The sequence below is a fragment of the Pectinophora gossypiella genome, chromosome 25, assembly GCF_024362695.1.
Source record: "Pectinophora gossypiella chromosome 25, ilPecGoss1.1, whole genome shotgun sequence".
Classification (NCBI taxonomy): domain Eukaryota; kingdom Metazoa; phylum Arthropoda; class Insecta; order Lepidoptera; family Gelechiidae; genus Pectinophora; species Pectinophora gossypiella.
The window spans coordinates 7,836,460-7,854,017 of record NC_065428.1 but is presented as its reverse complement, the minus strand read 5'-3'; the positions used below and the strand labels follow the sequence as shown (position 1 = coordinate 7,854,017).

General features: G+C 39.3%; 1 protein-coding gene across 3 annotated transcripts in view; it reads right to left on the bottom strand.

The window, feature by feature from the left end:
• The window catches only part of LOC126378076 (tyrosine-protein kinase-like otk), a 105,015-nt gene that overhangs the window by 24,642 nt on the left and 62,815 nt on the right, over positions 1–17,558 (bottom strand). For all 3 annotated transcript variants that reach the window (XM_050026215.1, XM_050026216.1, XM_050026214.1), the window contains one exon: positions 14,380–14,403. Coding sequence is in view for 1 of the 3 variants with exons in the window: in XM_050026214.1 (XP_049882171.1) it covers positions 14,380–14,403 (24 nt within the window). In the remaining 2 variants the exon portion in view is untranslated. The remainder of the gene's footprint in view (positions 1–14,379; positions 14,404–17,558) is intronic.

Genomic DNA, 17,558 nt, shown 5'->3' with positions numbered 1-17,558 from the left:
CTACTACAATATCAAATTACTATGTACACACAATATTGTTTAATACCTATATCAAAGCAATTACAAAACAATGTCAAACAAAAAATTACAAAACAATCAGTATTGAAAAATATATGAATTGGTACTTCGTTGTAGCATTTCCTTGGCACCGGCTTCAGATTTATAAAATAATTAACTAATTGAAAATACGTACTAATTACTTTGTGCGAAGTAAATTTATTTATTGCTTTTTAGTTTTGCGTTTGAAGTCGGTTTTTTTTTGTTATTTAAATCCAGTTTGTATTACTTCCTTCCAGTTTGTTCTTCTTCTATGTGTGGGTTTGTGAGGTGAATTCCCAACCTCATCAACGCTGGAGTCAGGGTTATTATTGAGCCGCCAAAAGCCTCTAGCATGGCTCATGTAACGACTACTTACTTACATCAGTAAGTAGTAATCGGGACCAACGGTAACGTAACGGTAACGTGCCTTCCGAACCACGGATTACCTTACTTTTTGGACAATCAGGTGATCAGCCTGTAAAGTCTTAACCAAACTAGGGATCACAGAGTGATTTTTGTGATATGTCCCCATCGGGATTCGAACCCGGGACCTCCGGATCGTAAGCCCAACGCTCAACCACTGGACCACGGAGGCCGTTAATTACATTAAATTACTCGATGTATCTTTATGTAACCAAAGTTGGTAATAACAGAAATTCCGTGCGAATCAGTCGTTCCCGCCGCTCTTAATGCCGCTCTTTAAAGCCGAAATGAGGCCCGAAATTTTCTATACAGCTGAAACTTAATTAGAAAATGGCATTTTGTAAAATAATTAAATCGACCGCCTCCCTGTGCCATAAACAAACCCCCAGCAGTCGTAAACTGACGCCGGTTGATGGAAATTCTACCCCTTAACTACTGCACTTCATGATTTTAGTAGCGGGCTGATAATAGTATGAACTGGTTCATTTGAGTCATGAGTCACTCTATAAATAGACCTATTTCTTCAAATTAGAAGTGAGATAAGTTTGAAATATTCATGTTTTAAATCTTTTTCAAGTAATTTAGGCAGCGTTCCTGTGTCAGCTTTGAAAATTTTATAATCAATAATTTTAGTAACTTCGTCCTTTGAAAATTCATAGTTAGTATTAAAGGAAGAAAGAGTAGATGTATATTCATCTTTGTCTACCCCTTTGGTGGTAAAGGCGCGATTTTATGTTGTTAAAAATGTAATTTGTCCTCGTTATGTTTGGGCTAATCACTGAAATATTATGCATGTGGTCATTTTATTCTACTAGTCTACATTTCTCCAACATTATTTTTTATTTGCTTTTTTCGTTTTCTTTTTTCAACATTTTTTTTTGCTGACCCAGGCGAAACCGAGTCAGCCTGCTAGTAAATATATAATAATTATAAATTCTCACACTGCATAAAGGAAGTGATTCAATTCAACCTACGACTCAATCAATTAAATCACTTGAGTAACTTGTCCCATCACTAAATATAAAGTTTTATGTGTCGTCCTGCTGGAACGTCGAACTCATAATGAAAATCGTAAAAAAATAATATTATGAGTTTTTGTGGGCTTTTCCTCGTTATTTTATGGTAAGTGACAGAAGCGATCTATGGCTTAAAGTAATATTTGATTGCTATATTTTTTCATATTTCTTTTTATAATCAATGTAAGGAATGTAAGGAATGTCCCAACATTTTGCTGATGTCCCTTTTTAGAGATAAGGTTTAAATTTATTATTTTGTTTACTACTCTATTCTGTGTACCTACCTACTTATTTCTAAAATAAATGATTTTCTTTCTCCTTCTTCTTTATTTCTTTAAACCGTAGCATCTGCGGTGTGGAGTGATAGAGTGAGAAACAGTGTAATAAGAGAGAGAAGTGTGGTGTAAAAGACGATATAGTGACTAAGATTGAGAAGGGAATGTTAAGTTGGTTTGGACATGAAGAGCGGATGAAGGATAATAGGATTACGAAAGCGGTGTATAAAGCGAAGGTTGATGGCTGGCAGAGGAAGACCTAGAAGGACGTATAGTGACTAAATTGGAGATGTCCTTAGAAAAGTTTCAGTACGATCTACTCTGAACTGGCATGCGTGTATGAAACGATTGATCGAAGCAAATGGAATTCCGTTGTCTCTGCTTACCCCGGTGGGAAATAGGCGTGAGTTTATGTATGTATGTTCTGTAAATCAAAATTCTGTCCACTCTAATAGAAATTACGAATGTGCAGTATTCTTTCTCTGTGTCTCACCCCAAGAAAGCCGTGCTTCGAGAGGCACGTTAAGCTGTTGGTCCCGGTTACTACTTACTGATGTAAGTATGTAGTCGTTACATGAGCCATGTCAGGGGCCTTATCAGGCTCAATAATAAATCTGACACCAGGGTTGATGAGGTTGGTAATCCACCTCACCTCACCTCCTCCTCTCCTCTTCCTCTTCTTTGGTTTTCCACACGATAAGAAGAAGACTCCGAGAAAGCTATACAAACATCTCTTTCTTACCATGTACTGCCTACCACGTAAGTGCGAGCGGCACAAAGCTCCCCGTACTCCATAAGACCCAGAAGGCCGGGTTCTAAAAGGCCCTTTACCAAAGTAAAGGTAACAAGCACCTACAATTTGAACTATTAGCAAAACTAGACCACTCAAACAGCGAACAACCGTTCCGTTGTAGTTAGTAAGTTATTAATGAGGTTAAAAACTGCCTATTTCTCCCATCAGGTGTCGCTACTGTTGAGTGTTCTCAAATTTTGACAGTTCCCCATACTATTCGGTTATATTTGTACACTATAACCGAGTGAGAGCCTTCAGCACTCCCCATTTGTCCGGCCATAGATTTAGTCCGGATAATGCCATCTGCGGCAAATCTACAATAAGTCACGTGAAAAAAAAATGTACACTATAATACTTAGCGCAGTGTTTAACTGTAAAATCATAGTGTTATATTTATTCCCTAAAGATCGGAAAGAAGAATCTTAGAAAACTTATTTTCTATCAAAACTGCCTTTTTCCTAAGAACACTCAACAGTAGCGACACCTGTTGCGAGAAATAGGCAGTTTTTATTATTAGAGCTATCTACTTAAAAATCTTAATAAAATGAGTAATTTATGCACGAGAAAAGTTTGGTATTGTTATACCATTAAGAAGATTTTTTATATCCGAATCCAGCACAGACCTAAACCAATGATTGTCGAATTTGTTTTAGAATTCATGTTTGGATCATAAATGATTATCACGTGCTCAGCGGTGAAGAACAACGTCGCGAGGAAACTCACATTGCAAATGCATTTTCGAAGGTATGTGACCTAACTTGTATTGGGCTGGTTTTCCCTTCCCAGGTTGGAAGGTCAGACAGGCAGTCCGCCGGCGGGGACGCGGTTGTGTGCAATCGCGTTCCCGTATCCCCGCCACACGGCGGCAAAGAGGAACACCGTTGGGTTTTAGTGGGTATACCGGGTGGCGACACCCGGGGAGTCCCACATAACCACGTCGTCCCCCCGGGCGGCGTGGTATGCGTAACGCAAATGCGTTTTTTGACGTTGGGAAATCCCAACGTCAAAAAAAAAGGTCAGACAGGCAGTCGTGAAAAAACCGGACCTGTCAAATCTTCAGGTTAGGTAAGCGGACCCTGTGAAATACGGGATAATGCTAGGGAGAAAGTTGAATTTTTGTACTGAACTATTTACTTATTTATTTGTATGTGCATTGAGCTTAAAGGCATTCATTCGCCCGACGCATTGTGCACTGCATTTCAAATAAGTCTCGAGACATTCTATTCACGTTTCTCTTCTCGTCCTGCCTTCAAATAACTTCTCGTAATTAGTTTTCACGTCGACTTTTTACTTTTGATGGAATATGGCAACGCTGACTCAGCCGAAATTGAAATTATTGGCTTGGCTACTTGTATCGTGTGGTTGAGAGGTGAATAACCCACCTCATCAACTCTTTTATTATTGAGCCGCCATTAGCCCCTGACATGGCTTAGAAATCAGAATCATTTAATCAACGTAATTATCATGGATAAACTTGTTGAAGGTCAATGTAACATTTTTGAATTTACGTCATTTCGCAAGGTGTTATGGCTGAGGAGAAGAAATGACAAGAAACTGCAACAGCAACACATCTTTTAAAAACCAATGAGGATATACATTACAAGTTATTTAATAACTAGAGGAACACATTCAATACCAGACATTTGCTTATGAAACGACTACTTACTTAAATCATTAATCTTAGATAGAAAAGAATCGTTCGAGCTAATATCGACTGATACGTCACTACGCTAATGAACGTCACAACACTAGCTTACGTACTTTGACAGATCTAATTCTTAACGCGCATTGAGATTGTAAACCGTTATCTTCATCATCAGCCCATTAACGTCCCCACTGCTGGGGCACGGGCCTTCCCTATGGATGGATAGGGAGATCGGGCCTTAAACCACCACGCGGGCCCAGTGCGGATTGATGGTTATTAACGACTGCTAAATGGAGCCGGGGCCAACGGCTTAACGTGCCTTCCGAAGCACGGAGGAGCTCGAGATGAAACTTTTTTTTGTGGTCACCCATCCTATGACCGGCCTTTGCGAAAGTTGCTTAACTTCAACAATCGCAGACTCCTCTATCTAACCCGTTATCTTATTGTAGTATAATCAATAATTGTACTGAACTAGTCATTCTGTTTAATAGTGCCTTCTGAAGACAATCAGTCTGCAATGTCCTAACAAACCAAGGGAAGGTCTCATAAAATTTCGATTTTCCCCGCCGGGAAAATAACCCGGACCTCCTCATCGTGAGGCCAACGCTCTAATCACTAGACCACTGCGTTTGAAAATAATATTAATAGTACATTTTTTACTCCTACCCTCACGTAGGCAAGAAGTTAGCAGGCACAGATGTGTCGAATTATCGGACATGGGATGTCGTTTATTTCATGTCTGCTCTTTCTTATAGTAGATAAATACACTTCTCATCAAAAAAATCGAAACACTTCCGTTTTCATTGTTTCTGTCCGAATTTAACACAAAAAAGAATTCATACGATGAAAAAAAATACATAAATGTATAGCTGGCAGTTTGGCCATTACAGTAATAAGCGAAAATTCTAAATTCAAAATTAGAATTTCATTTGTTTATCTTATAAACGAAATGAATCACTGTTTTGAGACAAATAAGTGTTTAGGGTTGGAGTACATTTAGCGTTTAAAAACTAAAAATTGGCGCCTATCCTTAAACTTTTTGTTTTTTATTTCAATACTGTGACTTTGGGACGTCTGAAAAAAGGTTTTTTTTCTAAAACGTATGGATACTTCGCCCACAGAAGCCGCCCAAGTTGTGGCATTGCTGGATTCTGGCCTTAGTCAGCGTGTTGTGGCTGCAAGATTGCATCTAAGCCTGTCATCTGTTCATAGAGTCTATAAACGTTATCAGGAGACTGGTTTGTTCACGCGCCGTTCAGGATCTGGCAGGAATCGGGTCACTTCTGAGCGAGATGATCGATTTATTGTAACAACTTCTTTAAGAAATCGACGCCTTAACGCTTTTCAACTGCAGCAGCGGCTTCGTGTTGTACGAAGGGTGGCTGTAAGTGACTCTACAATTAGAAGAAGGTTGAAGGATCGTGGACTGGTACCGCATAAGCCAGCAAATGGGCCGAAATTAACTGCAGACCATCGAAGAGCGCGCCTTAACTTTGCACGTGAGCACCTAAATTGGTCATACCTACAGTGGAGCAAAGTTCTCTTTTCTGATGAGTGTAAAATTATGCTGTATGGTAACGACGGAAGGAACAAGGTCTACAGAAGAGACGGAGAACGCTATGCACAATGCTGCATTGAAGAAAAGGTCAGCTATGGTGGCGGTTCGTGGACGGTTTGGGGAGGAATCAGCGCCGACGGTAAGACAGAGCTTGCTTTCGTGTCTGGGCCACGTCTGCCTGCACTAAACTGTCATCGATACGTCGAAGAGTGTCTCGAGCCTCATGTGATGCCCTATGCACATTTTATTGGCAACGGCTTCATATTCATGCACGACAATGCTAGGGCTCACACCGCGGGCGTCGTACGAGATTATCTTAACGAAGTCGATATCTCTATTATGGAATGGCCAGCAAGAAGCCCGGACATGAATCCCATTGAACATCTGTGGGATGAATTAAAGAGACGAATTCGAGCAAGAGATCCTGCCCCAGAAACACTTAGCCAGCTGCAAGATGCAATCCAAGAGGAATGGGACAATATACCACAGCATGTGATCGTGACTCTCATCCGATCGATGAAGAACCGTATGGAAGCAGTAATTAGAGCTCGGGGTGGGAATACAAGTTATTAAATAATCGTTTTTTAGCTTTTTTTTTCATTTACGTGTGTTGTTTTATCCATTTCCTTTATACTCCATACGGAATAAAAATGACTCATTTAACAAAATACGAAACCTATGAAAAATTCATTTAAATTTAGAACATTAACATTAAGATTTGATAAGCTCATATTACTCACTATTAAACGACATTTAACATTTATTCCTAAATGTACACATTTTTCTGATAATCCTGACAAAACGTAAACTTGCAAGGTGTTTCGATTTTTTTGATGAGAAGTGTATATCTCTTTACATAAACAGCCTATATACGTTCCACTGCTGGGCACATGGGCCATGTCAGGGGCCTTTCGTAGCTCAATAATAACCATGGTACCAGGGTTGATGAGGTTGGTAATTCACCCAATACAGATTAGGAAACGCAGTTCCCAGGTAAGTTTCCTCACGATATTTTCCTTCACCGCTGAGCACGTGATAATCATTTATGATCCAAAAATGAATTCGATGAACGATTTCGAAATAGGTTTAGGCCCGTGCTGGATTCGAACCTGCGAACTTACAGGTGAGAATCAAGCGTTCTTCCAACTGGGTTACCACGGCTTCCCGGCTTACGACACATATAATACGTTTTATTATCAAATTGTAAAAGGACCATTACCACGGCCATTATCAAATCAAAATCAAATCAAATATACTTTATTGCACAGAACTAAAATTTCAACAATCAGACAAAACACATGAATACAGTACAATTTGGGCGGCCTTATTGCTCTAGAGCAATTTCTTCCAGGCAACCAACAAAAGGAAACAAACATTTACAACTTGGATGCGGGATGGTGCAACAAAACAAAAAATAAAAATAAATAAATAAATAAGTACCTAAAAGTAAAACTAAAGTATTATCAACCATTATCGAATATAGATTTGAACAATACATCCTGAGACAGGTGCGACGGCGGCTGCGCGAACTATTTGGGTCGGCTACGTGTTAAGAATATCAAACTACCACGAAGTCCCTCGCCCTCTACATTCACAATGTTCACATCCACAGTAACCAACAGCCGGGTCTGCATGACAACCGCGCCGCGCGCGACGCGAATTATATTGAGCGCTTCGACCAACAGCCGTTTGACGTCCATCTACGTAGATAGCATTCGCATCGTTTATTGGTCGAGGCGCTCGATATAATTCGCGTCGCGCGCGGCGCCAATTATATTGAGCGCTTCGACCAATAGCCGTTTGACGTCCATCTACGTAGATAGCATTCGCATCGTTTATTGGTCGAGGCGCTCGATATAATTCGCGTCGCGCGCGGCGCCAATTATATTGAGCGCTTCGACCAACAGCCGTTTGACGTCCATCTACGTAGATAGCATTCGCATCGTTTATTGGTCGAAGCGCTCAATATAATTCGCGCCGCGCGCGACGACTGACTCGTTCAGCTCGCATGTTAGCTCGCACTGTGTAACCTAGGCTTAACGCGTAAGTGCGAGCGAGAGGCAGTCCACGCGCGTTCCTCTTTATCAGCTTATGACCAAATAAAGTAAGACCCAGAGGGGGTGAGGTAGGCGCCATATACGAATTGGTGCGGGGGCGGAGATTTACCGTTCTATACATAGTATTATTCTCTATTCTATGACTAAAGTAATTTCTAGAGAATTACAGCTGTAGATATATACGTATTAAGAAAAAGTGAGACTGAAGTTATTATCACGCCCCGTAGTGTATTCGGGTCAAGACATTATGTAAATTTCTCAAGGGGTTAGTCAGTAATAGAGTAGTGATAGCCAAACGTCTTGGGAATACCACGTTATTACTTTTTGATCGTATTTTCGTTTTTATAAAGGCAACATTGGCGTAAACAATTTTGGCGAAAGGTCGAGGGGTCAAGCCGTAAAATTTATTTAAAAGTATACAGTTTCGAATCTCTTTCAGTACCTATCATCTCAGAATAACAGTATCGACCACGACAATATGACTGATGGTCTGTTAACTATGGTATGGTATGTAAATGGTTCTGTTTGTGTAATGAAGTGTGTTGTGGTGTTGTTTATATTCTGTGGCTCTCGAGTTGCTTATTTTAGGTATTTTGTGTGTACTTTTTATATAGGTAGGTATATTCTTTATTTTTGTATGTATGTTATGTATTTATTGGTAAGATGTACTTATAGTTTGTACCCGCAATCTTTCAATTCAAATTTTTACATTTTTCCTCGCGTTATGGTTGGTTAGAAGAAATCGCTTTAAGCGATAAGGCTGTCATTTGCCATGTACCTACTTATCTAGTTAAGAGTCTTTTGTAATTATTTCTTTTTATTTTGGTGCAATAAAGTGTATATTATTAGAATTTGTATTTGTATGGTCTAACAGAAAACTCGGTGAGGTGTGGGTACTTAGTTCATCTTGCGATGGATGCACCTCTGACTACCCCATTGGGATATAGTCGTGAGTTTATGTTTAATGAAGTATAGTCGACGCCTAAAACACGCCAGTTACAACAACCAGCATAGTAAATCCCATTTTTTTTCCTTTTTTTTCCAGGCAACAGACACAGGCCTTTCACAATTCCAAATGCAAACAGAACATAACAGAATTGACTCGCCCAATGCATATCGCTCGACAGGCACAAAACTACGAAAACATATGAAAAGCCAACTTTTCCAACGGAATAGAAAAACAAACAAAACCAGGAATCAAACAAGCCAACCATTCAGACATTTCGAAACGGTCTAATCCCTAACGATTTCACATCGACGCAAAAAAACAAAGGGCATAGCAGACTTATCAATTATTCAACGCCGGAATTTTGCGGATGGCAACACAATGGACCATTGATTCCGGCAAAAACTAGCAACATTGGCGCTTTTAGACAAAAGGCGCGGAAAAAGACGCCAAATTCTATGACCGTCGCCATATTTAAATTATAGTATAATAAATAAAATATCTTCTATCGTTAGAAGAATTCTATCTATCATTAGGCTCACGATCTGGAGGTCCGGGTTCGATTCCCGATGGAGACATTGTCGAAATCACTTAGTGAGACTGTCCTTTGTTTGGTCTTTTCAGGCTTGAATCACCTGATTGTCCGAAAAAGTAAGATGATTGCGTGCTTCGGAGGGCACACGTTAAGCCGTTGGTCCCGAGTCCCGGCTATCAGCCGTAAAAACAAACCCGCATTGGAGCAGCGTGGTGGAGTATGCTCCATACCCCCTCCGGTTGATTGAGGGGAGGCACAGGCCCAGCAGTGGGACGTATATATAAGCTGTTTCTGTATGTATGTATGTAATAAAAATCACCAACAGTACTATAGGTATCCCAATTGGGATAGTCAGAGGCAAGTGCTCACACTGATGGTAACACAGCGACTTATTATCGCCTTCGAAGAAATGCCAGTACGTGAATCATAATCAAATTCAAAATCGCAGGGGTTGGTGACTTTTCACAAGCCAGCTCTTACAAAAATATGGCGTATCTCTTGTCCCTTTCCCCCTTAAGACGTACGAGGGGGATAGAAAACAAAAGAACGCCAGTATTCACGGTGAGGCGACGAAGCGTGCTTGAGACTAGTCGATGACGATGACCTAGTGAGGGGAATATCGCTGCGCGGGATAAATAGGTATCGATAAAAAAAAAACATAAAATTCCAGAGTTACAAGTATCGGAACTTGCACCCACTTGTTACCGACTTCAAAAAAGGAGGAGGTTCTCAATTCAACCGTATATTTTTTTTTGACCCTCTATTGTGTGGGTTATGAGGTGGATGACCAACTTAATCAAACCTAGTGTCAGGGTTATTATTGAGCCAAAGTCCCCTAACGATGCATGACGAATGAGCAACGAATGATTCTGCCAATGTCGTTCAAAAAGAAAAAACTTTATCTATATTATTTTTTTTTTACTCCCTAAGTGAAGAACTTTTGATTACATAAAATATCGATATCGATACGAACGAGTACGTCACTAGCATCGAAATAGACACCGGCACTTGATGACGCTTTCTCATTGAGTCTGAAAACATACGGCCGGTATAAAAACTAACGGAAACACATGCAAAACAACCCAGGCCATCTAGATAGACCTAGGTGAAGTCTAGACTTCTGTTTAGGTTTCGTTATATAGCTATAAGATGGTGAAGTATTTATTACGACGATAAGCTTGCCGGCTTGTCGACGAAGCTTGTAATTTTCATATATTTTCACAGATAAATTTCATGTGGCAGCGCTGATATTTTTAATAAAGTAATATTGAGCAAAGAAAGAGAAGAAAAAAAAAGAAGGGAAGGAAAGAAAAGGTGCAGGTCGTGTCGTATCGGGAGGTGAAGGTTTTGGCGGGAAGAAGAGAGGAATGGCGGTTACTCCACCGACAAGAGCGCAGCTCTTAAATAGAGAGAGAATATTGGGCAATTTATTGTCTCAAACCTATCCTTAGATATATTAATTGTATAATCCCCCGAGCATTACCCCGTTTTTCACAGGGTCCACTTACCTAACCTGAGGATTCGACAGGTCCGGTTTTTTACAGAAGCGACTACCTATCTGACCTTCCAACCCGAGAAGGGAAAACCAGCCCAATACAGGTTAGGTCACATAGCCCCGAAAATGCATTTCTCTGGAATGTGGGTTTCCTCACTATGTTTTCTTTAATTTTATGATCCAAACATGAATTCGAAATTCGACAATTATTGGTTTAGGCCTGTGCTGGATTCGAACCTGCGACCTCATAGTGAGAGGCAAGCGTTCTACCAACTGGGCGACCACGGCTCTCCCCGGGCTACCCGGTAGATGGTTGTGTAAGATATAATATAAGATAAATTAATTTGTAGTTTACACGCAAGCTTCAATACCAAAAACGTAATATACGTAATATACGTTTAATATATTTTTTTTATCTAGCAATAAAATTAATGTCCCGTTAAGAAACAACTTTGCTTTTTATGGCCGTAAGTTTCGCTCAGTTAAATTACAAATTCTAAACCAAACCAAATTCTGTATATATAATGTGAATGCAATTTACTACTTCCATGAATTATTAAGTTTAATCAAATCAAATCTAATCAAATGCATTTATTGTATAACTATAGGTAAACAAGTAGCAAGCCTTATGCTAAAAGTATGACAGTTTCTAAAGTTTACCTTTTCAGGTGTACAATAATCATTAACATAGAAATAGTAATTGGTTAATAATATTAAAAATCCTAAATTAAAACATGCTTTCAACATGTCAAGTTTAAAATCTTTTAGTGAAAAAAAAAATATAAAAGACATGGCTGTATGGGCATAGTTTCCTTTACCTTACCAAAAAAAACAACATTATTTTGTTTATGATATGTGTATTAAATAAATAAATATTAACTGATAATTTTAAAAACCTCTTTCGTAAGTAGTAGTACCTACCTAAATAAGTAATGACGGTTAAATTAGGTATTGCAATTTTCAGCCCTCAGACGTCACACACACAGATGCACGTGTGCAATAACGCCAATGTGTGATGTCTGTGTAAAACGTTGTTTGTATGATGTGTCCGGGGTGTGGTTATAGGTAACCATTAGGTACATCATACACAGAAATCATCAGAACAAAACATACAAATAACACGTCTGTATGTTTATCGTGCAACGGAACGTATCGAAAAATATACTCGAGCTTTTTACACCGACAAAGGTTTTGATCCAGAACAATGATATCCGTTTCCGTTTGCAATATGGCGGACGTTCCCGTTGTTACCAATGCGAATAGTTTCGCGTTCGAAGTTCAAATTCACGTACAATAGAATAGATTTAAATATAAACTAGAGTTTGGATTCTGAAAAAGAATAAAAGGAATACTTTTGAATATTTTCGTTCCATGCATGTTTTTTTTTAAAGAGAAATATAATGTTCTTTTTTATTTTTAGCATTATCCTATAAATCGGCTAAAGGATTACAGAGTTGCCATGTACATAATGTTTTTAGGCGTATCATAATACCTATATAAAATATAAATCATGCGATACTAGAAAAATTTTTATAAGGGAAGAATTATTATACTATATTTATTCGTGCAATAACAAACACAGTACAAAATATAATTCATTAGAAATAGAATAAATACTCCAATGAATCACACACACATGTAGGTATAATATAGACACAGCCCTAAGACCGAATGTACGGTCACGAGCATTAATATATTGTACACTTTGGTATCATGTCACATTAACTTTTTTGACAAATTGAAATGTAAGTCTCACTAAATGTCAAATATGTTAGTGCGACAGAGTCCTAAAGTGGATACATTATCACCCCATTGTTTAACGATGTGTCTGATGATGGGGTTTGATGGCCGCAAAAGGTTAAACACTAAAATAAAATTACACCAAACAGCCAAATAACCTTTTAGCACGATTGGTAATCAAATGTAAGAACGCTTAAGTAAATTATAGAACTTTCAACCTTTCAACGCAGACTAACGTGATAAAGGTTGGACCACACTAGCCTCACGTATAGAGACGTTCCTAGTTCCGTAATTACGTACCTAAGCTACAAAATGATTCTCATCCTAACGAAAGTGACAAGGTAACAAATACTGAGGGGGGTGATTCAGATTATCATTCTGAGTTAATATGAAGTAAAATTACCATCGCAAAAGTATAGATTTGAAAATAATAAAGTAAAAAAAAAAAAACAAAAAAACATCAATTCTGCGACAGAAAATTCCACTTGATATTAACACAGAATCATGGTCTGAATCATCCCCTTCAGTATTTGTTACGACGTCACTTCTTCTATCGCGTGGGTTGAGAGGTGGATTACCCATCAACCCTGATGTCAGGGTTACGATTGAGCCGCCAAAGGCCCCTGACGTGACTCATGTAACGACTACTAACTTACATCAGTAAGTAGTAACCGGGACCAACGGCTTAACGTGCCTTCCGCAGCACGGATCATCTTACTTTCGGACAATCAGTTGATCAGCCTGTAATGTCCTAACCAAACTAGAGATCACAAAGTGATTTTTGTGATATGTCCCCACCGAGATTTGAACCCGGGACCTCCGGATCGTGAGCCCAACGCTCAAACCGCTGGACCACGGAGGCCGTCACAACGTCATTAATCATTAAACCCATGTATAAAGTAAGGTATTCCTTACGGCCAAGTGTTGTACAACCTTAACAAGTAAGAAAGGGCAAGACAAAAGGTCACCGACGGTCAACGACAACAGAGTTCACACTCTACTCTTTATTATGATATTATTTTTATTGTACTATAAAGAACTTTTGTAGCCCTTACTCTGATTCAGATTGTACTATAAACAACCTTCCCGCGGGCGCCATTTTGTAACGCTACTTTATTTTCATTTATATGAAAAATTGCATTTAAAATGTGAGAAAAATATATATTTTAAATACAGAATGTTAGTGACATCGTAACGAATATTGAAGAGGATGATTCAGACCATGATTCTGAGTTATTACTCGGAATCATGGCCTCAATCATGCCTCAAAGTTTTCGTTACATCTGTGTATACATTTTCAGAAATATTTTTTGTTTAAAGTGCCAATGCACTTCCATTTATACTATGTATTGTGATAATAAAATTAATTTTCGAATTTGTTTCCGAATTCATGTTTGGATCACAAACAATTATCACGTGCTCAGCGGTAAAGGAAAACATCGTGAGGAAACCCACATTCCCGAGAAATGCATTTTCGGAGGTGTAACCTAACCTGTACTGGGCTGGTTTTCCGTTCGCAGGTTGGAAGGTCAGACAGGCAATCGTAAAAAAACCGAACCTGTCAAATCTTCAGGTTAGGTAAACCCTGTGAAAATGGACCCTGGGATAATGCTAGGGAGATGATGAGTTATCGAGACTTTTGGGGTTGTCTTTCTTTATTTATATATTTTAATAGACTAATATTTAGAGCGTTGGCTCACGAGCTGGAGGTCCGAGTTCGATTCCCGGACTGGTTTTCCCTTCGCGGGTTGGCAGGACAGACAGGCAGACGCTTCTATAAACAATACCGACTCTATCAAATCTTCAAATTAGGTAAGCGGACCCCCTGAGATGATGATGATAAAATACAACACTTACCCTTTCCGGTAGACAGCTCAAAACCTGTAAAAATAAAATTATCTTTTTAGTAATACATACAGCATAAACATTGTAGGTATTTCCAGTCCGTTTAATATATGTATCATGATCAGTACGGCAGCTGGTAAAATAGATGACACATCTAAAGTATATTTCGGACTAAGTGATTGACCCCGCCGGCGTGGTCGATGATTCTCTTTCATTCGGTTAATACTGCGGCACGCTGAGAGGTGAGGATATGGTATCCCGACGTGCCGGCAGAGTAGGGGAATGATTGACGATGATAAAGTAGAAGCAACAGCAACAGGAATATATACAGTTTATTAAAAACACTTCACAAACAGGATAGGAATATACATAGTTCACAATATTACACACTTCACAAAAGAATCAAGACTTAGGAATTAGAGGGCACGGCCCTAAATAGTATAATATACTTGTTGTTTTAATGAAGGTCGGGGATGCAGTGAGTCAAAAGTGAGTAAAATGAAAGGAAATGCGAATGGAATGGAATGAGAATTTCGTAATTTAAAATGATGATGGTCCGAACAAAAGGTATGTGCAGAGTTGGTACTCTGCTACAATACTTTCAAATATAACCCTCTTACACGACGCCCTGACCCGAAGTTCGCGCCCAAATGGCCACACTCAGGTTTGTTGTCTAAAATTTTTGACCGAGTGAGAGCATTTGAGTGGGAGAACATTTATGAAACAAATAAGAGAGAAGGTGCAGGTCGTGTCGTATCAGGAGGTGCAAGTTTTGGCGGGAAGAAGAGAGGAATGGCGATTACTCCACCGACAAGAGCGCAGCTCTTAAATAAAGAGAGAGAGAGAGAGAGAGAGAGAGAGAGAGAGAGAGAGAGAGAGAGAGAGCCCTCAACGCTCCTCATTTATCGGGCCAAGTAGTTAAACTCTACTGTCCACTGCCCACCGATGCAAACTTTTACAGCGTGTAGTTAGTTGCCTTTAATTACGACACACTCGCCACTCCAAATATAGGGAAATTTACTCTAATTGCCTGTGGTTTTACTCTATACCCAGTCTACTCCAATTAGAGCAAACTTTTGACACATCCAGTATACCTTTTTGGGTAGGCAAAACTAAGTGTAAGCTTTCGATAACTTTCCTAACTTAGGTAGGTATTTAAGCGTGTTATTTTTGGTGTCTTTTAGCTAAGGACCACTTTAATTTATTTTTATTGGGGCTACAATATTAAGAAATAGGCCCCGATTCCTGCAGACACCGCCTAATTTTATTTTAAGTTATATCCGTCATTTTCATATCCGTCGAAAAGGAAAGGGACGGATGATTCACAGCTCTTAATTTAGGAAGAATGAGTAAATGAATGAATAACCCGGGCGAATCAAACGGTACGTCGCTGGTATGCAATCCGTTTGACGTGCTGTCTACTTAACTGTGTCGGGTTATTGACATGGTAAAATTTTTAGACGGTTGGTTTAGATTTGTGCTTAAAATTGATGTGTGTTCCATAAATTTTATGCTTGTCGATTACCCGTCCCTTTCCTTTTCGGCGGATAAGAAAATGACAGATATAACTTAAAATAAAATTAGATGGGATTTACAGGAATTAGCACCATAGTCTATACTAATATTATGAATGGGAAAGTGTGTGTTTCGGTATGTTTGTCCGTCTTTCACGCAAAACGGAGCGTGAGTTATACGAAGTTTTACATAAAATTGCGAGTGTTTTAAATAAAATATTTTAACATCGCACTCAACATTTTCCAACCGAGTAATGTTTGAATTTTAAAAATATTCATTTAAAAAAAAAAACTTTACTTGCTCCAACGTACCGTGTTTTGAAACTTATGTCTACCGTCTAGTGTTTGAAATCTAGGCTCTAAAATTGAGTGTTAGAGCTGCATTCAGATTAACATGCCTTGGATTTTCCACGGGTTTGTGTATGGTGCAAGGGAGAAGAGTTTGTTGCGCTACTTTGTCTCAGCCATACATAAACAAACATAAGTTCATGATAACATACATACATACATAAACTCACGCCCGTATTCCCCTAAAGGGTGGGCAGAATTACAAATAATCAAAAAACTATTTGCAGCCACTTTTGATACATAGTCCTAAGGTGGATAATGATAAACCGTATGATGATAGGGGATCAGCCTATCGCTCTTACAGATGATCCATCATGTTCGACAGGACGCTGTCCCTTTGTCGCCTTTTACAACATGCACGGGAAGATAGGCAGCTGAACGCATTCTGTGTTTTTTCTTTACTCCCAGTCATTTTTTTCCACTCCCATTTTCATCCCTTTAGGGGCTAATTCTCAGAATGAATACTATTGTATGACCTTTCCTAGGTCTCAAACACATACATATACATAAACTCATATTTATAAACGCATATTTCCCAAGTAAGCAGAGACTATGGAATTCCATTTGCTTCGATCCTGACACTTCTCTTGCTTCCTCCATATTCGTCAATCGTTTCAAACTATCTGCATATCAAAAAAAGTATAGACAGACGGAGTTACTTTCGCATTTACATAACATAATACATAAACAGCCTATATACGTCCCCTGCTGGGCACAGGCCTCCCCTCAATCAACCTGAGGGGGTACGGAGGAAACTGCGGGTTGGTGGAGGTGATTTTTACGGCTAATAGTCAGGACCAACGGCTTACGTGCCCTCCGAAGCAAGGAATCGTCTTCTTTTTTCGGACAATCAGGTGATTCAAGCCTGAAAAGTCCTTACCAAACAAAGGACAGTCTCACACAGTGATTTCGACAATGTCCCCATCGGGAATCGAACCCGGACCTCCAGATCGTGAGCCTAACGCTCTAACCACTAGACCGTGGAGGCTGTTATAATATTAAAAAAAAAAACATGCCGCGAACCAGAATATGTCACGCGTTTTATGAACACGCTATCACGGATTATCATTAAAAAAAAAGGTTTATAAATCGCTACCGCTACATCTTATACCAAACTATCCATGCAAAACCAGGGGGAGAACGAAGCTCGTAAATATGTCGGGTTTTATAGTTACGCACCCCTGCCGTCGGTGCAGGGGTGGCGAATCGGTGGCTCGAAGGTTCCTTTTTTATTTTATTTGTTTCTCTCTATACGATTGTTAGCGGTGATTTCTTGATTGCGTATCCTTTGCTAAACGGGGAGCTGAACCGAGAAAAAAAGATTTGAAG